This window comes from Populus alba, chromosome 5, assembly GCF_005239225.2.
Source record: "Populus alba chromosome 5, ASM523922v2, whole genome shotgun sequence".
Taxonomy (NCBI): domain Eukaryota; kingdom Viridiplantae; phylum Streptophyta; class Magnoliopsida; order Malpighiales; family Salicaceae; genus Populus; species Populus alba.
The window spans coordinates 7,901,453-7,917,979 of NC_133288.1; the positions used below are offsets into that span (position 1 = coordinate 7,901,453).

Genomic DNA, 16,527 nt, shown 5'->3' on the forward strand with positions numbered 1-16,527 from the left:
AATTATGATAACCTTATAGAAAATAAAATGAAACAAATTATAAACTCAATCTTCAATCAATCTAATATTAAAGATAAAATTTAAAAGAATAAATTTATATAAAACAAAAGTTCAACTAACATACACATCAACAGGCCCGTGAACTTTCTAAAGTTTAATAACATGTATAGACAATCACATAATCGAGTTCAATTAAAAAAAGAAAAGATACCCCACTAAACTCACAGATAGGGGCAACTAAGGTTATTTCGTCAAACTCACAAATCGGGTTATAGACTCCATAGTTTAATAGTCTAGTTTTTTTTTTTTCAAAATTATTAAGAAAGAGAATAGCAGTACATAAAATTGAGATGTTCTAGTAGCTGGGCTGACGACGGCTTGTGGTGGTAGGCAGGCGTTTGTTCCAGGCGGTGATGCTATTGTTTCGGTTTTTTTTTGTTCCCGCTACCTTCTGTTATCCCTCCCCCTCCCCCTCGTTTGTTCTGTTTTTCCTCGTTTATTCTTCTTCTTCTTCTTCTCCCATGTCTCTCTGCATTTCTATTTTTTTTTCCTTCTCTCAGTTCTGTTTATATTTCTCCCTTCCTCCTCTCCTTCTTTCTCTCCTTTGTTTTTTCAATTCTCAAAACGATCTTCCTCACTGATTCTCTCAAGTCTCACAGGCTTTCTTCTCAAAATTTCCCTTTTGTTTTACTCCGAAAACTCTCATCCTCCGTTTGCTTGTTCGTTTGTTTTTTAAAACCAAAAATCCTCCCCCATGTTTTCTATTCTTCCCTCATTTCTCTCTATTGTCTTCCATTTCTCTCCTCTGTCTCTCAAATAAATCACCTCCCCCCTTTTATATTCTCTGTCTCCCCCCCCGGTTTCTCTCTTCTCTATTTATAAGCAGAGGAGATGGAGGCACCCTGCCCTGTCTTGTCAAGGTGTAATGCCGGTGGGCGTACCACTACAGGGTATGCCCTTCTTTCTCTCTTTTTACATGATGGCGAGTGAGGGTGTACATGGTTGCATTTAATGGTGGCATGGTATGGGATGTGTCATGTTTTTTTGGCAATTGAGGGGAGAGATACAACTGCTATAAAGGAGGATGTAGGGGAAGAAGAAGCCACATGATGCCGTTCAAAATGGCATCGTTTGGGTTTTTTTTTATTTATGAATAGTGATAATGCATGAAACGACGCTGTGTTTTTCAAAACGTGTTGTTTCATTTAAATGGAAATTGACACCAAAACGCGTTATATTTCAAATCAATCCTTCAATTTGCGTGACTTTTCAGTTTAGTCCTTGGTTTTGGATTTCTTCAATCAAGTCCCTAATTGACCATCTAACTTCACTATTTATACAATTAGGCCCCTGATTTGACCAAATCAACTCTTAAAAATTATAATTTGACCATTGAATTTTAATTTCTTTCAATTAAAGCCTAAATTGACTTTAAAATCAATTTTATTACAATCAAACCCTTCATAAATTCAATTAAACCTTCAATAAAATTTAATTAAGTCCATCAACATCTAATTTTAGACTTCCTCGAATCAAATTTCTTCATCAAGCAGGGCTCTTCATTGGTTAACGATATACTGTTAAATTTTAATCTTTGTATTTTTGAACCTTCTCAACCAAATTTTAGTCATTTTCTAGGTGCTCTGGCATTTTCTTTTCACTACTATTGTTTTTCAGATTTCTTCTTATTATATTTTTTTGTATTTTTTTTTTTATGCAGGACCTAAAAATAGTTACAACAAAGATATATGAATTAAAGAGTAGAAGCAGCTTTTGCCAAGGTATCTGCAGACAAAATTGAGCTAGCTATTGGCCGTGGATGGGCAGTAAAAAATCCCTAGAAGTTAGGTTATGCCATACCTTATCAGGCCCCAACTCAACCAATTATACTGAAATGCATGAAACAGGTTGTTTCAAGTTGAGATGTGCAGATTGCAAAACTAGTTACGCTGGATAATGAATCATGTTGTGATTTATGATAATATATATATATATATATATATATATATATATATGATATATGACCACTGTTTTTATGTAGTTATGTCACTCGTTTTTGTTGACAACAATTAAGTTTTTATGCATCCAAATCTTGTTGCATTCATTGTCATAGAAAAGAAATAAAAAAGGAAAAAGATTTCACGTCATGCAATTGAGTTATATTCATTATTCATCCAGACTAGTGCTCATTAATTAGATTTGTTTGTTGATTTCATAATTTGGAGGGAAATTAAGATATCACCTATAAATCCCTATGTAAATTAATATAGTGATATTTTGGAAACAAAGTTCACACACAACAAATATAGTAAGTTATTAGATTTGTGTTCTGCATTGCGTTGTGCCAAAATATCTTTTTTTATCGGTAAAAAAAGATGCTTAGATGATGCAAAAATATTTTAAATTTTGTTTTAAAAAAATAAGACTTGGGTTGTAAAACTTGACCGAGAAAAAAAAAAAGAGAAACCTATAAAAGAACATCAAATAAAAAAAATCCAAAATAAACCGGGTTGCTTTGAAAAATCATAAAAAAATCATATAGAAGGAACAAAGCCTAATTGCTAATGATATAAATGATAAATAATAAAATTAAAAAAATAACCTTAAAAAACAATAAACCAAGTAAACACATGTGAACCTTCTACACTCGAGCTAAGGTCTCAAACTCATAGCCAAATGAATGAAAATTAAATTCAAAAGATTAAATTATTAAAGGGGAATGAAATTGAAAAAAAATTTTAATTTTATAATTTTTTTAAAATTATTCCAAATAGTGAAAGATGAAATTAGAAAAAATATCAATTTAAGGAATTAGCAAAAAAACCAGGGTCATTTTCAAAACCAACAAGAAACCTATACATAAAGCAAATAAATAAAAAGAACAAGACTTGGTTTCCAATTAAATAAATGATAACATCAAAAAAAAAAAAAAGCTTAAACAAAGGAAAATAAAACCAAGAAAAACTTGTGAAACATCCTGAACTTGATTTAATCTCTAAAACTAGCAACCCGTGAAATTCTAGATCTAGATTCAATCAAGAAGCTTAACTCTCAACCAACTTAATGTCTAAGGATTAAATTGTGAAAAAAAAATCAATTTAAAAAATTTTATCAAAGTATAAAAAAAACAATCAAAAGAACAAAGATCAAAATTGATAGAAGGAAAAACTTAAGAAGGATGAAATTGAAAAAAAAAATAAAAATGTTTCCAACAAAAAAAAAACAACAATTAAAAGAATAGAGACCAAATTTGAAAGATTAAAAATAAAAGATGGTTAAATTAAAAAAAAATTCTAATTTTATTGATTATTCAAAATAGAAAAAATAGTAATAAAAAAGATAAAAATCAAATGTTAAGGAGGGAAATTGAAGGGGCAAAACATAATTTACGGTGGATAGAGAAAAGAAAAGGAAAAAAATGATATGGTTGTTAGCGCCAAACAAGAGGTAAGTTTGGCACACATGCTAACCCAATACAAAAAAAGGCGTCGAGGTGTTTCAAACGCTGCTATAAAATGGTATTGTTTGGTGATTGGACAACCCCGTATGAGCTTCTTGAAATGCATGTGGGCAACTCACTTGTTGGCGTGCGTTATGTTTTTTTTAATATTACACATTTATTAAAATACAAAAATGCATATGGGTTAACTTGACACTGATATAAAAACCATGTGGAAAAGATCTAAACACTACTGGAGGATAGTTTTGTTAATTTTGAATCTAGAGGCAATTAAGTAATTTAATTTTAATAAAAAAAAAAAAACATAAAAACCCTTAGGCTTAAGCCATCCTTTTTCTTGTTCTAGCAGTATTTAAGTAATTTAATTGTTCTAAAAAATTAAAAGATTAATCTACCCCCCCCCCTAAACAATTTGAAAATGATATTAAATCATGGTAAAATGGTCATCTTGCTCCCAAATCCTAGTGTTTTTTAGACAGGGGTAAATTTGTCAAAACATTATTTCATTGAATAGTATTTATTGGCCCACGCAATGTTATGGGTCAAATTAAAATATTGTTATTATAAAAAAAAATATCTAGGCATTACTAATATTTTTTCTAGTAAAAAAAAAAAAAACCGTGTAAGATTGATCCGATATGAGTCATCAACTTAGAATCAAACAAAAAAAATAACCACAAAGCATAATTCCTAATAAAATCAATGATGAATGATGAAATTAAAGAAAAAAATCAATTAGAAAATGAGAAAAAAAATACTTGAGTCAAAAAAGTTAACCCGTTAAATTTACGGTCCGAATCATAAGACTAGGATAACCTCATAAAAAGTAAATTAAAAAAAATATAAAGTCTTATATCTGAAAAATTTAATGTTGAGTGATAAAATTTAAATTAAAAAAATCATAGATTATATATATAAAAACTAAAGATGGAGAAAAATAACTATTATAATAAATAATATTATGTGAGAAAGGATATTGAAAAACTCTCTCCTCTTTTATTTTTTTTTAATCTCCTAACTCGAATATCAAGTGTCAGATATTTATAGTTTAGTATGCATTATTTTCTGTTATTATGATAAGCAGTCTCAAGTTTAAACCTTTTTATTTATTAAAAAATAATAATTTTAAATGGCAAGTCCTCCAACATCTTCGGGTGGAATTAAAAAAAAATAAAAATAAAAATTAAAAATTAACGTGGCCCATGTTACAGTTTCTCCAATCAAATTATATTAACATATATATTTTTTTTAAATGAAGGATTTTCTCGGTTTAGATTTTCTATGCTAAGGTTAAATTCTTAATCAAATCATTTACACATCCTGTTAAACCATATTATTTTCGTGCCTTGTTAATGCAGTATCAGTCTTGTTAAATTTCAGTTATTATTTTATCCGAAATCCTCAGTTTTGTCATCCAATTAAAAGCAAGATATTGATATCAAAACTAAAAATTAATGAAAAATCTCTCCATTACATCTTACATATCTGCAAAAAAAAGTTAAGGTTAGAACAGGAGGAGGATTGGTGAGAAATCATAAGCTTTATCCCGCCCATCGGAATTCAGAACTCGAGCTATTAACATTGTTTTCTGCAGTGAGAAATAACTTCAGAAGTTTTACAGTTTTCTAGATATAAAATCATCTAGGCAGGCACCTGATAATAATTAGGTAAAGTGATATGACAGAGGATAAGAACAAGATTGATTTTTTAAGAAAACAATGTTGCATGGCGACGTCGTAAGAAGAAGCATCCTCAAGAATCATATGATGCAGCAGTCCTCGTCAACATCAATCTGAAAAGACTCTCATCATAAAAGCTGTAAGACTTCACACAGACAGGGAAGAAGCATAGAACGTGAGGCTGTCTGTCTCATAATTTATCTATCACTAGGTTTCACAAATTATAAAAAAGGGTAATAAACGGGTAATTACTTGTTTAAGTTGCGTAGTTGATGCAATGCACATGCATGTTTGCTCATGCTATATCATTATCTTGGATACAAATACAAGAAGGGTTGCCCAGAAACAACTGTCGCCATAAATGTGTTGATTCAAGCATGAGTGATTATTTTTTAAATTTGATTTTCTGACCCTTTATTAAACGTCCCGAAAAAATAATAATTTATATACTAGTACATATTGATTCATTGAAGAAATCATAAAGTTTACTAAGTATCATGCAAATTAATCGTGAAGAAACCATGACTATTCACGTAAGCTATGAGTTAAAATTAACTTAGAAACGATGTAAAAGAAAATCTAAACCGCACAAGTTCACGTAGAATGTGCTGGTATTAAAGATCAGGGAAAATATTAAATTGTAATAAAAGCGAAAAACAAATCAAAGGCATATGAAAGAAAACATGTAAATAAAGCAATAAAGATAACAATTGTAAAAAAAAATTAAGAAAATAAATTGCATAAAAATAAAACATAAAGTTGTGAATAACTCAAAAATTAAATTGCAAGAAAGATGAACTAAAAAATTATCAAAAAACATGAGAAAAACCTGTATTGAAATTGTATAACAAATAAAAAAAATTGCAATATTACGTGTTTTTTAAAAACCTAACTACTATTTGGATACAAATTTAAGACAGGAAAAATAAAGATATATTTGATTAAAGAAACAAAAACAAAGCATGAGAGATAAAGATATATTTGGATACAATTATATTTTTACAATAATTTTGTACTAAATTCCTACATTTTTTAAATAGAAGGTAAAGAGAACATGTTTTCAAAGATTAATATTTATTGTGTTTTTATTTTTAAAATATAATTATAAAAAACTCTCAATTTCAAAATTATCCAATAAAAACATATAAGGATAAAAATAATTGTTATTATTATTATTATTATTATTATTTTGATCAGTCTAGAATATAACCAGCTTTTTATAAAAGATGTCTATTTCCATAGCTATTTTAGGGCTTAGCATACTACTAAAACCTAATGTACTCATAGCTTGGCACACTACTAAGCATGCTAGGATTGGACACACTGTCAAGCTCAATTGTGATTGAGTCTGGCTAACGTCAAACGTAGTGTGCTCTAGACTTGACATACTACTAAGCCTTTTCGTGGTTGAATTTAACATATTGCCAAGCCTCTACTCTAGACATGTTTCTTCCCTTGAGTATGTCCAAAAAAAAAAAAAGAGGAGTTATAAGAATTTTTTAGACCCGTTAAAAATATATTTATTATTAACAATTTCAAGCAAAATGTTATTTTGAAGTAGAATAAGATAGTTGATGTAGATTTCCTTTACTCCTTAAACAAAATTTTAAAGATTAATTAAGATACTTGGCTCCATCACACTCATGTCAATTACTTGATGTTGTTGTTTCATTTTCATAAAATTACTGAAATCTGAAAAAGAAAGTAAGAAAGATTATAGAAAAGGGAAGAACAAAGAAAAAAAAAAAGCACGTTCATGGCTCTTGTGTAGCTTTGCTTTGGAGCTATGCCAGCTGGTAACAGTTGTATAGTGAAATTAATGAGAGAGAGAGACACTTTTTCCTTTTTTTTTTCTTAACTTTATAATAATTCAAGAACAGCACACGTGTCCACAATTACTTGGCGGACAAGTGGACACTGCATTCACTCCACCCCCACAGCTGCTTCTTCTTCCTCCCTGCTGTCAGTTCGCTTCCCTTCACTATTTTTGCCTCTTTTTTTTTTTTAATTGTTTTTGGCATACCCCAACTGCTTTTAGAAAAGGACGTCCCCTCCTATTTACCCTTCTGCCCTCCTATTTACAGTCCTAAGTTTTTCGTCCCTAACATCCATCCTGCCCTTGTCACGGGGAGCTCCTTTTGCAGCACCTTGTCTTTATACCACTGAGGAAAACACAGTACATAACTAATTAAGTGGTTGGTTTGATGATAGATATTGTTTTTTAAAATATTTTTTATTTAAAAATATATTAAAATAATATATTTTTATTTTTTAAAATTTATTTTTAATATTAATATATTAAAATTATCTAAAAATATAACATTTTATTTTAAAAAAATTAAAATTTTATTCTTTCCCACACGGCGGCGCCTATTTTTGGACACACAACATAATGATGAACCGAGGGGCAAAAATGGAAAACAAATAAAGAAAAGTGGAATGAGACAAATAAAAAGGGCAACTAACTAACAATTAGCAGCAGCAGATCAATTATCCCATTGATAACCGATCAAACTCTCTACTCATTAATCAATTTTTTCTATCACATTATCATCCATTTTCAATCAATAAAAAAATAAAATCTTGATTATAATTTTTAAAATCCCAACAAATATTAATAAAAACCACAGAATCCGCCCAAAAATACCAGCAGAGAACACGCAGAGCATGGAAGGAAATAGCTGGATTTCTAACAACACGACGCTAGAAAGCTCCACCTTCGTCGAATTACCTACACTACTCTTCTCCTTCCCTCCAAAACCCTCCATTCTTTCCCCTCCAATTTCTTGAAATACATCAAAATTTTTTTATCCTTTTGGCTTGAGACAGCAACCATGGAAATAACGAATGTGAAATCTGTTGATCAAGCGGTGGAGGAAATTATGAGGATTCATAGATCTTTACCGACAAGACCAGGGATCGAGGAAGTAGAAGCTGCAAAGACATTGATTCGGAATGTCGAAAAGGAAGAGCAAGCGAGAATGGAAGCGATTTCGAAGCAGACAAAGACCCCAGATGTTCCTCAAGAGTTGTTCATGATCCTGCAAGAAATGCAAAAACAGTTGAGCTTTTTTCAAACCAAAGAACAAAAGTGGGAGGCTGTAAAATTGCTTGATCTTGAAAATGTTCATAACCTGTTCGATGAATTCATCCAAAGAGCTTCCAAATGCCTCTCTTGGCCTCCTCCTACTTCCTCTTCTCCTACTTCTGTTTCTGGGTTTGGTTCTTCTTCCAATTATGCTAATGGGGGCAGTAGCTCGTTTAAGGGGAGCGCTGCTGCTGCTGCTGCGGCGGGTTCTTCTTCGATTGATAGATCATCTATGGCTACCACGTCCAGATTGTATTATGCAGAGAAAGAGCCGACGAGGAGTGCTGAATTGTTTACTAGAGATGATAGTTATGTGAAGAAGGCGAAATCTTCGTTATATTCTGATGGGATTGGTGTTTCTTCTACGCCGCAGATTGTGGATTCCACTTTAAAAGCTAGTTCAATCAGCTCAAGTAAGCTTCAATTCCTTGTTTTTTGTGTTAATTCTTTAAAGGGTTTTGCTTGTCTTAATCTCCCAGATTTATCTCAATGATAACGTGTTACCTGTAATTTTTAATAGTAGTCATGGTTTGTGTTGCTGAATGGATTTATAGGATTTTGATAAATTATGGGCATTTTTTTAGTTTTTTTGAAAATTTCCAAGTGTATAGTGTTTGTGATGTTAAGGTTGATTTTGTTTTGTGAATTGTGCAGGTCAAGATGGGGAGAAGTTGAGTCTAATTAAGCTTGCGAGTTTGATTGAAGTGTCTGCGAAAAAAGGAACTAAAGAGCTTAATCTACAAAACAAGTTGATGGATCAAGTTGATTGGCTACCGGATTCGATAGGCAAGCTATCGAGTTTGGTTACACTGGACTTGTCTGAGAACAGGATTGTGGCGTTGCCAGAAACTATTGGAGGTCTTTCATCATTGACGAAGTTGGATTTGCATTCCAATAGAATTGGCGAACTCCCAGGATCTATTGGGGATCTTCTTAGTTTGGTTGCTCTGGATGTGAGGGGTAACCAGTTATCCTCTCTGCCTGCCACAATTGGCAGATTGGTACGACTTCAGGATCTTGATCTGAGCTCAAATAGGCTCTCTTCACTCCCTGATACAATAGGATCACTTGTTAGTCTGAAGAAATTAAATGTGGAGACAAACGATATTGAAGAAATCCCACATACTATCGGAAAGTGTTCCTTACTAAAGGAGCTTCGTGTAGACTATAACAGGCTCAAGGCACTCCCCGAAGCTGTTGGAAAGATAGAGACTTTGGAGGTTCTTTCTGTTCGGTACAATAATATCAAACAGTTGCCCACAACAATGTCATCTCTATTAAGCTTGAAGGAGCTCGATGTAAGTTTCAACGAGCTTGAGTCAGTGCCTGAGAGCTTGTGTTTTGCTACCTCGCTTGTCAAGATGAATATAGGAAATAATTTTGCTGATATGCAATCCCTACCAAGGTCTATTGGGAACCTCGAGAATCTTGAAGAGCTGGATATTAGCAATAACCAGATACACGCCCTTCCAGACTCCTTTAGGATGCTAACACGACTACGTATCTTACGTGCAGAAGAAAATCCTTTGGAAGTTCCACCAAGACATATAGCTGAAAAGGGTGCTCAGGTAATTTATATTCTCTTGCATTTGATGTTTACGTAGGATCTGATCTCTATTGTAAGGCCTAATTCGCTTACTTCTTTTTTCTTCTTTGTTTTCTCAGGCTGCTGTTCAATACATGGTTGAACTTGTTGAAAAGAGGGATGTCAAATTACAACCTGTAAAGCAGAAAAAGAGTTGGGCTCAAATTTGCTTCTTTTCAAAGTCTAACAAAAGGAAGCGCAATGGCCTAGACTATGTGAAAGCCTGAATCAAAACAATTGTAACATGAAAAACAACACGATCTTTATGTCGGGTAAGTTTTTGAATCATCTTCAGCATCATGTACTTCTATCAGTGGACTGAAACCATGGCTGAGACCTTTTTTGATCACTGCCAGTGCGTGTGCTCGCTTTAACTTCAAAGAGGAGGGGGTTGGCATGCAATAAAAATGAAGAGTTCTTCTAAGGCAGATTTTGATAAATTCACGCTGCAGATTGTGCCTTTGTTGTTTCATTTTGAATTGATGGTGGCAGTTATAAAGCTGCAGATTTTAATTAAGTGGCATTCTTACAGAATGACTGATTCAAGGTTTTGTTTCTCATCTTGCAGAGCTTTTAGCAGTTTGGAAAGCAGAAATGTCAGTGCAACAAATCCACACATCAAACAGGGGACTCAGTTCATAAAACGGTTCTCACTCTTGATCCTCAAATTGCAGATTTTCATTATTGTTTTGTTTTTATAGTTGGCTCTTTTCATTTTATTCCATCTGTATCTGTTGTCCTTTTACCGTAATGAGGTGTACAATTCAGCCGGCAGATAGGAGGGCGAGGAAAATACTATGCTGTGTATTCATAATTGTACGAAGAAGTTTAACCTTACCTCTACCACATGTAATAGAATATGTTTCTCTATTTTAGATTCAATAGAATTTAAAATTGCTTTTGTCTAATGCTTTTGTTGCATTTCTAGGAAACATTAACATCTGCCGTTCTTGCCAAACATTTAATAAACCAACATTTTTATAGCTATATGGCCATTTTTTCACGTGCCTCGGTGCCTGATGATTTCTTACTGAGATTATAATTAATTAATTAATGCTATGCCGTAATTTCTTGTGTGCAAACGAAATCATGCACTCAATAAGTTGCTTATCGTTAGCTCTCTTGATTTTGTTTTACTTAATATGTAGTTGACCTAGCTGCACATGCATGTGTTTCTTCAACGGCAGTCTACTTCGATATAGTTTGTTTATTTGTATTTGCTACTCTTTACAGAAGATCGTAGACAAAAGAGCTTACGTACACTGCCTCTCATGTTTCCGATTATCTAGAAATTAATTGTTGAATGATGACTGATTAAATCAACAAGTTGGAAGATGAGCATCTTTATTTTTAGCATGCTTACAACGGATACATATTAACATGTCAATTTCACAGAAATGACATTGTTTGAAGTTCATTTTAGCCTTTAGTTAATCATTTTCTTGCTTGGTATTTGTGATATTATAGTTGTACTTGGACTCCTTCGAAATAACGACCACATATGGTGAAAACACCGAAAGAAAAGAAAACAATGAACGGCAGTTCATTACCTCTGGCTATTATGCTAGAATCAGAGCTAACAATACCATCATATTGAGCTCCATGCCCATGAATACCGTGAGCCAATTGAGTATATCTTTACCCTGTTTGTCTCCTTTACAGCTCATCAAAGGGGTTGGAGGTGTATTCTCCAAGAGAATGCATCCGAAAACCACATTTCATGACCTGTGATCTGTGAGGGAGACACCTATCTATCCCCACTTCGGAAGGGAACATCAGTGGCCTGATTGGCTCAGTTGGTAGGGAGGCATCGCAGGATTTTGTGGCAAAGAAGTTGATAATTTCCTGGGCTCTTTACAACTTCACATGATCAGTCTAGATTAGAGCTGGCAAGCTTGGATTTGAAATCCATCCTGTGTGTTATCTGTCAAGTACTTATCTGTCAACTATTGCTATGAAAACTGGTACAGAATCCAAGCCTCTGATACCACACAGGCCCTGAATCTTGACAACTTGACCAAAGTGGTGACAAAAATTTGATGTTTCCGATATGAATTCAGCTCTCACTAATATAGATTTGCACTCAGCTTGGAATTGTTGTTAGCTGCTTGATTTTGGTTTGTGCAATGCCATACATGCATCATTACATAATCATAGACAAAAGATGGTGGGTTATACACAGTAAGTAGTGATGGAATCTTATTATTATATTGAAGTGACCTCTCCTTTAAACAAGAAGCTTTTTAGGGAGAAAAGGGAAGCCAGCAGCTGTAGGCATAAAAAAAACTCGAAGGCCTCGCCCAGAATACATACAGGGACAAACAATATGATTGATTATTAATTTGGCCATTCATGATATAAAGCTAGAGGGGTAGGAAAAGCCAGGAGATAATGCTAAAATCCAGGACGATCCAAAATAGAAATCAGGTTAGATCTGGTTGGTGCATTGTAACATCCTCAATTAATTGAACACAGCTCCTTCCAATCACTGGATGATCATTCTCTTTTCTTAATTTTTATGTTTTAAAAGTATTTTTTTAAAAAATATTTTTTATTTATTTTACTTTAAATTATTTTTGGGTGTTTTCATGTGATAATATCAAAAATAATTTTTTTAAAAATAAAAAAAAATTATTTTAATATATTTCCGAGCAAAAATATTTTAAAAAACAACCGCTATCACATCCCCTTAAAAACATAAAAAAAATAATATGAGTATTTTAATATATTTTCAAGTAAAAAAACATTTATAATGTTACAACACCCCTCTAGAACATAAAGAAGATGTTCCAAATAATCCCACCTACTACTAAGCTACTTGCTAACAAGTTTTCATGACTTTGCTAAATATTTTTATAAATTTATTTCTTATGAATCAAGGATCATCTTAAACTTTTTTTTTTATTACAGGGATTAGAGTGGTACAACTTATAACAATGGCCTCGTTGACAAATATGCGGTGGTTCACATGCTATAAGGGCAGCATGGTTTGTAGAGGGCATAGATCATAAATGAATAATGGTGGTGGTTTCGTAGGCCAATGTAGATGTTTCTATAACCACAACCAGAACTGATAGTGACAATAGCATCTCGGAATGCAACCACCTCTCTATTCAACGATCATCCCATGACCAATAAAATATTAAAATTAAATTAATAAAAAAACTGAAAGCCACGGTGAATTCATTATGCATATAGAGCATGAATTATTTTTCATTGCAATAGTACTCTTTCAATAATAAAAAAAAATCAATCAATTTGTTATTAGGAGTAAAATGATTTTTTTCTTAGGGTCAATAGATTGATAGAGAATAATTCATTCTTTTTTATTTTTTAAATACATAATGACTATATTACTCTAAAACATAATTTAAAAAAAAAAGATGAAAAAGGGACAATTCATTCTTTATATGTTTTAAAAAACATAATATAAAGATTATATTACTTTTAGAAGCAAAAAATATTAAACTTGCATCCAAAGGCCTTTTTCATATTTTCAAATTGTTTTTTTTTTTTTTTTGTAATAAAAAAGTTGATAGAAATGATTTGGTTTTTTGATTAATATAAATATTTGTTAAAATAAAAAGTAGCTAGCATATACGATACACATGCCCTTCGAGCGGTGCTTGTTGTGTCATCCCACATCAAGACATCACCTTCTAGGACGATGATGTGGCGCATGTACACAATAATGTGAGGGTACACAACAAAATGAGGGTTAGGTTCCAGTGAAATTTTTTTTTCACCTTTCTTTTTTCTCCCTCGTCTTGCCAAAATATAAATGTGTTATTTTTTTTTTATTGTATCTAATTTGATCATCTTTTTCTTATTGTTGTTTTTTTAAATTTTTTTTGGATTGATTTTTTTTTCAGTTTGCCCCTCATTATTTGATTTTATTTAATCTCTAAATTAAATTTAGTTCTTATTCTTTTGATTGTTTTTTTTTTTATCATTTTTTTAATTGAATTATATTTTCAATTTCATCATCAGCATTTGATTTCAAATAATTTTAATATCAAATTTAATTATCATTTTTTTAATTGTCATTTCTTTTGTTTTGGATCCTTTTTTATTATATATTTTTTTTTAATTTCATCCCTTATTATTTTGATGATTTAGAATTTTGTTTCATTATTTTTTAGGATTTTCATTATACGAGTTAGTTCTAACCTCATTACCAGTATCACAAGCTTCAAAAGTTACCATAAGTTGACTTTGATATTTTTCTAGTTTTTTTTTAATGTTTTTCTTTTTCAAATCATTAATCTTCAACATTTTATTTACTAGTAATTGATCTTCGTGTTTTTTTTTTAATTTTCTTTTTATAGGATTATCTCAATCTTGTGCCTATGATCATAAGGTTAGTGAGTTAACCCGGTTAGCTTAGATATCTTTTTTTCTTTGCTTTTTATAAATTTTTTTTTAATTTTTACCATTCAACATTGAATTGTTTGATAATTGAGCCCCATAGTTTTATTTAGTATGCTTTTGACATGGTAACCCTGAAATCACGACCAAGCTGTAGATTTGGCATGCATCCCAGATAGGCTCAAGCCGGGTTTTTTGATCTATTTTACATTGTCAATTTTTTTTCCAGTTTATTTATTGTTGTTGCAATTTTTTATTTGTATTATTTAAATTAACCAAGTTTATTAAATACATTCGAGTAAATAATACAAATATTAATTTTTAAAACTTTTTGGAAACACTTGCATCGCTTAGTATTTGTTTTAAGTTGAAAAAATACTCGTGTCAGTTCGCGGCATAGCGCACACCCTTATCTAGAAATACACTAACTCATTATATCACATTACAATGCCCTAGTTGCCCTTCAATTTGCCACCAATTAAGGGGCATTCCTGGTTTCTTGAAAGGGGGGCTCTCCACGATCCATATATTAGCAAAGTTTTAAGACCCTAAACATTGGATATTCTCCAACGCTTGAAATGTTGATATGGTTGCCAAGTGGATATATACATGTTAATGTTATTATCTGAGATTTAAATATAATAGAAGACCAGGAAAATAAAATTTGTATAATTTACCAAGTACATGTGAAATGATCTAGTCGAAATACATGAAATCTTGGTTAATAATAGAATTATTAATCTCAACGATTAAAAAGAGAAGCATTGGATTCTTCACGAGTGGTGCCTCTTTGCTAGGTCAAAGTGACCAAATCTATCTCCCCTTGCATATATAGTATTAAGGCAACAGCCATTCTCACGCTGCAACAAAATTATATACAATAATGTTCATGTCCTTGATTCTGACTTCTGAACAAAAAACAATCAAATCGCGCGCCTAGTCAATATAAACGTACCTCCATTAACAGACAAGGCATGCAGAGACATTTACCAGAGAACCAAGAAAGTTAGATGGTAATAACAGACTCTCCTTGCAGCAGGTTGTTGTCTTCCAATGATGAAGATCATTACAGGGAAGAGAGGAATAAGGAACATGCCGACGTGACAATGAGGGCACGGGAATCCATTGAAAGGGTGGCTAGAAGATTCACGAGAAGAAAGATAAAGCTAGTGGTGGGGATGGGGAGGAGGGTGGTCTTGGCTTGTGTTGTGGAGCTAAAGAGGAAGGTTTGCAGGATCTTGAATGCGAAAAACAGAAGCAGCAACGAAAGGCATGTGTTTTTGAACTATGATATGTGTAGTTATACAAAGAACTTCGATGACGGAAGGTGGCAGCAGGAGGAGGTTGAGTATTATAGGACTCGATCTTTTGCTTTTAGGTATGGACAAGCTAACAGCTTGGCGTTGTAATCCAGATGCACACTCCCTTTCTCGTCTTGTATGATTAGCATATATACTATACTTTGACATCTCTAAGTTCATATTGCTTTATATTCTTGTTTCTTCCCAGATCAATCCCTTCAAACACCTTTTTATTTGTCTGGGAACCATTCTACAACATTAATTTGCATAGATGGATTGCTTTGTCGATCACTAATGTGACTGCGATCAACGTAGAATGATGGTGCTAATCTTGCATTTGAAACATGGCCGAGCTTGTCTCGCTGTTCCTGTTCCAGAGACTAATACCTCTGTGGCATGAAATAGTGGCACATGATTCCTAGCTAAGAAGACACACCTGTAGTTTAAACTTCGAGTTTTAATTCTAAGGCTTTGAATTCAAATGATTTGTTATTTTTTGTTACAAGTGGAATGGTTAGTAGTTAGTGTTAATGACTTAATGGTAACTGGTAGGGACCAACTCAAACATCACAAAAGTTGATGGACTATACTACCATTTCAAAAGTATGAGATATTGAGGCAAACCGAATCCTAGGAAATAGAGATGCAATAAGTTGATTGCACAACTTGTCATAGAGTAGTTTTGTTCATAGTTTTAGAACTCGGTACAGTACTACAGATTTACTTGAGACCTGGCGATTTGGAATCGAAACCAGCTGGGTTGAAAAAAAAATCTGGTCTAACTTGATAGGTCAATTCAGGACTAGAATTGAACTGGGTTAAAGAAAAAATAAGAAAAAAAAAACTCGATATAACCCGACTAACCTAACGATCTGGCAAGACCCGATCCAAAACTCAGTTGCAACCCATTGATTTTTGTTTTTTTTATTAAAAAAAAGCTAACCTGATGACTCGATCAAAATTCGAAACCCGGATCTTAAACCGGGTTGAGTCTAAAAACTATAATTTGATTGATTTTGCTACTTCAATTAATTTAACTAGTGAAA

The 16,527-nt window shown here is 32.4% G+C and overlaps 1 protein-coding gene across 2 annotated transcripts; it reads left to right on the plus strand.

The window, feature by feature from the left end:
• Positions 1–7,621: 7,621 nt before the first annotated feature.
• Positions 7,622–10,720, plus strand: LOC118057859 (plant intracellular Ras-group-related LRR protein 4). Of its 2 annotated transcripts, none has more exons than XM_035070572.2 (4): positions 7,622–8,640; positions 8,882–9,795; positions 9,893–10,084; positions 10,381–10,720. In XM_035070572.2, the coding sequence occupies exons 1-3, from the start codon at positions 7,974–7,976 to the stop codon at positions 10,037–10,039; spliced, it is 1,728 nt and encodes a 575-aa protein (XP_034926463.1). In that variant the 5' UTR covers positions 7,622–7,973; the 3' UTR covers positions 10,040–10,084; positions 10,381–10,720. The 2 variants fall into 2 exon arrangements, with proteins under 2 accessions (XP_034926463.1, XP_034926464.1); XM_035070573.2 differs by lacking the exon at positions 10,381–10,720 and adding an exon at positions 10,169–10,374.
• The last annotated feature ends 5,807 nt before the right edge of the window (positions 10,721–16,527 follow it).

Excerpts from the sequence above, each read along its gene's own strand:
- LOC118057859 (XM_035070572.2), top strand. The coding sequence starts at position 7,974 with ATGGAAATAACGAATGTGAAATCTGTTGATCAAGCGGTGGAGGAAATT. Across the intron at positions 8,641-8,881 it reads AGCTAGTTCAATCAGCTCAA|GTCAAGATGGGGAGAAGTTG; the intron begins GTAAGCTTCAAT and ends TGAATTGTGCAG. Across the intron at positions 9,796-9,892 it reads TAGCTGAAAAGGGTGCTCAG|GCTGCTGTTCAATACATGGT; the intron begins GTAATTTATATT and ends TTGTTTTCTCAG.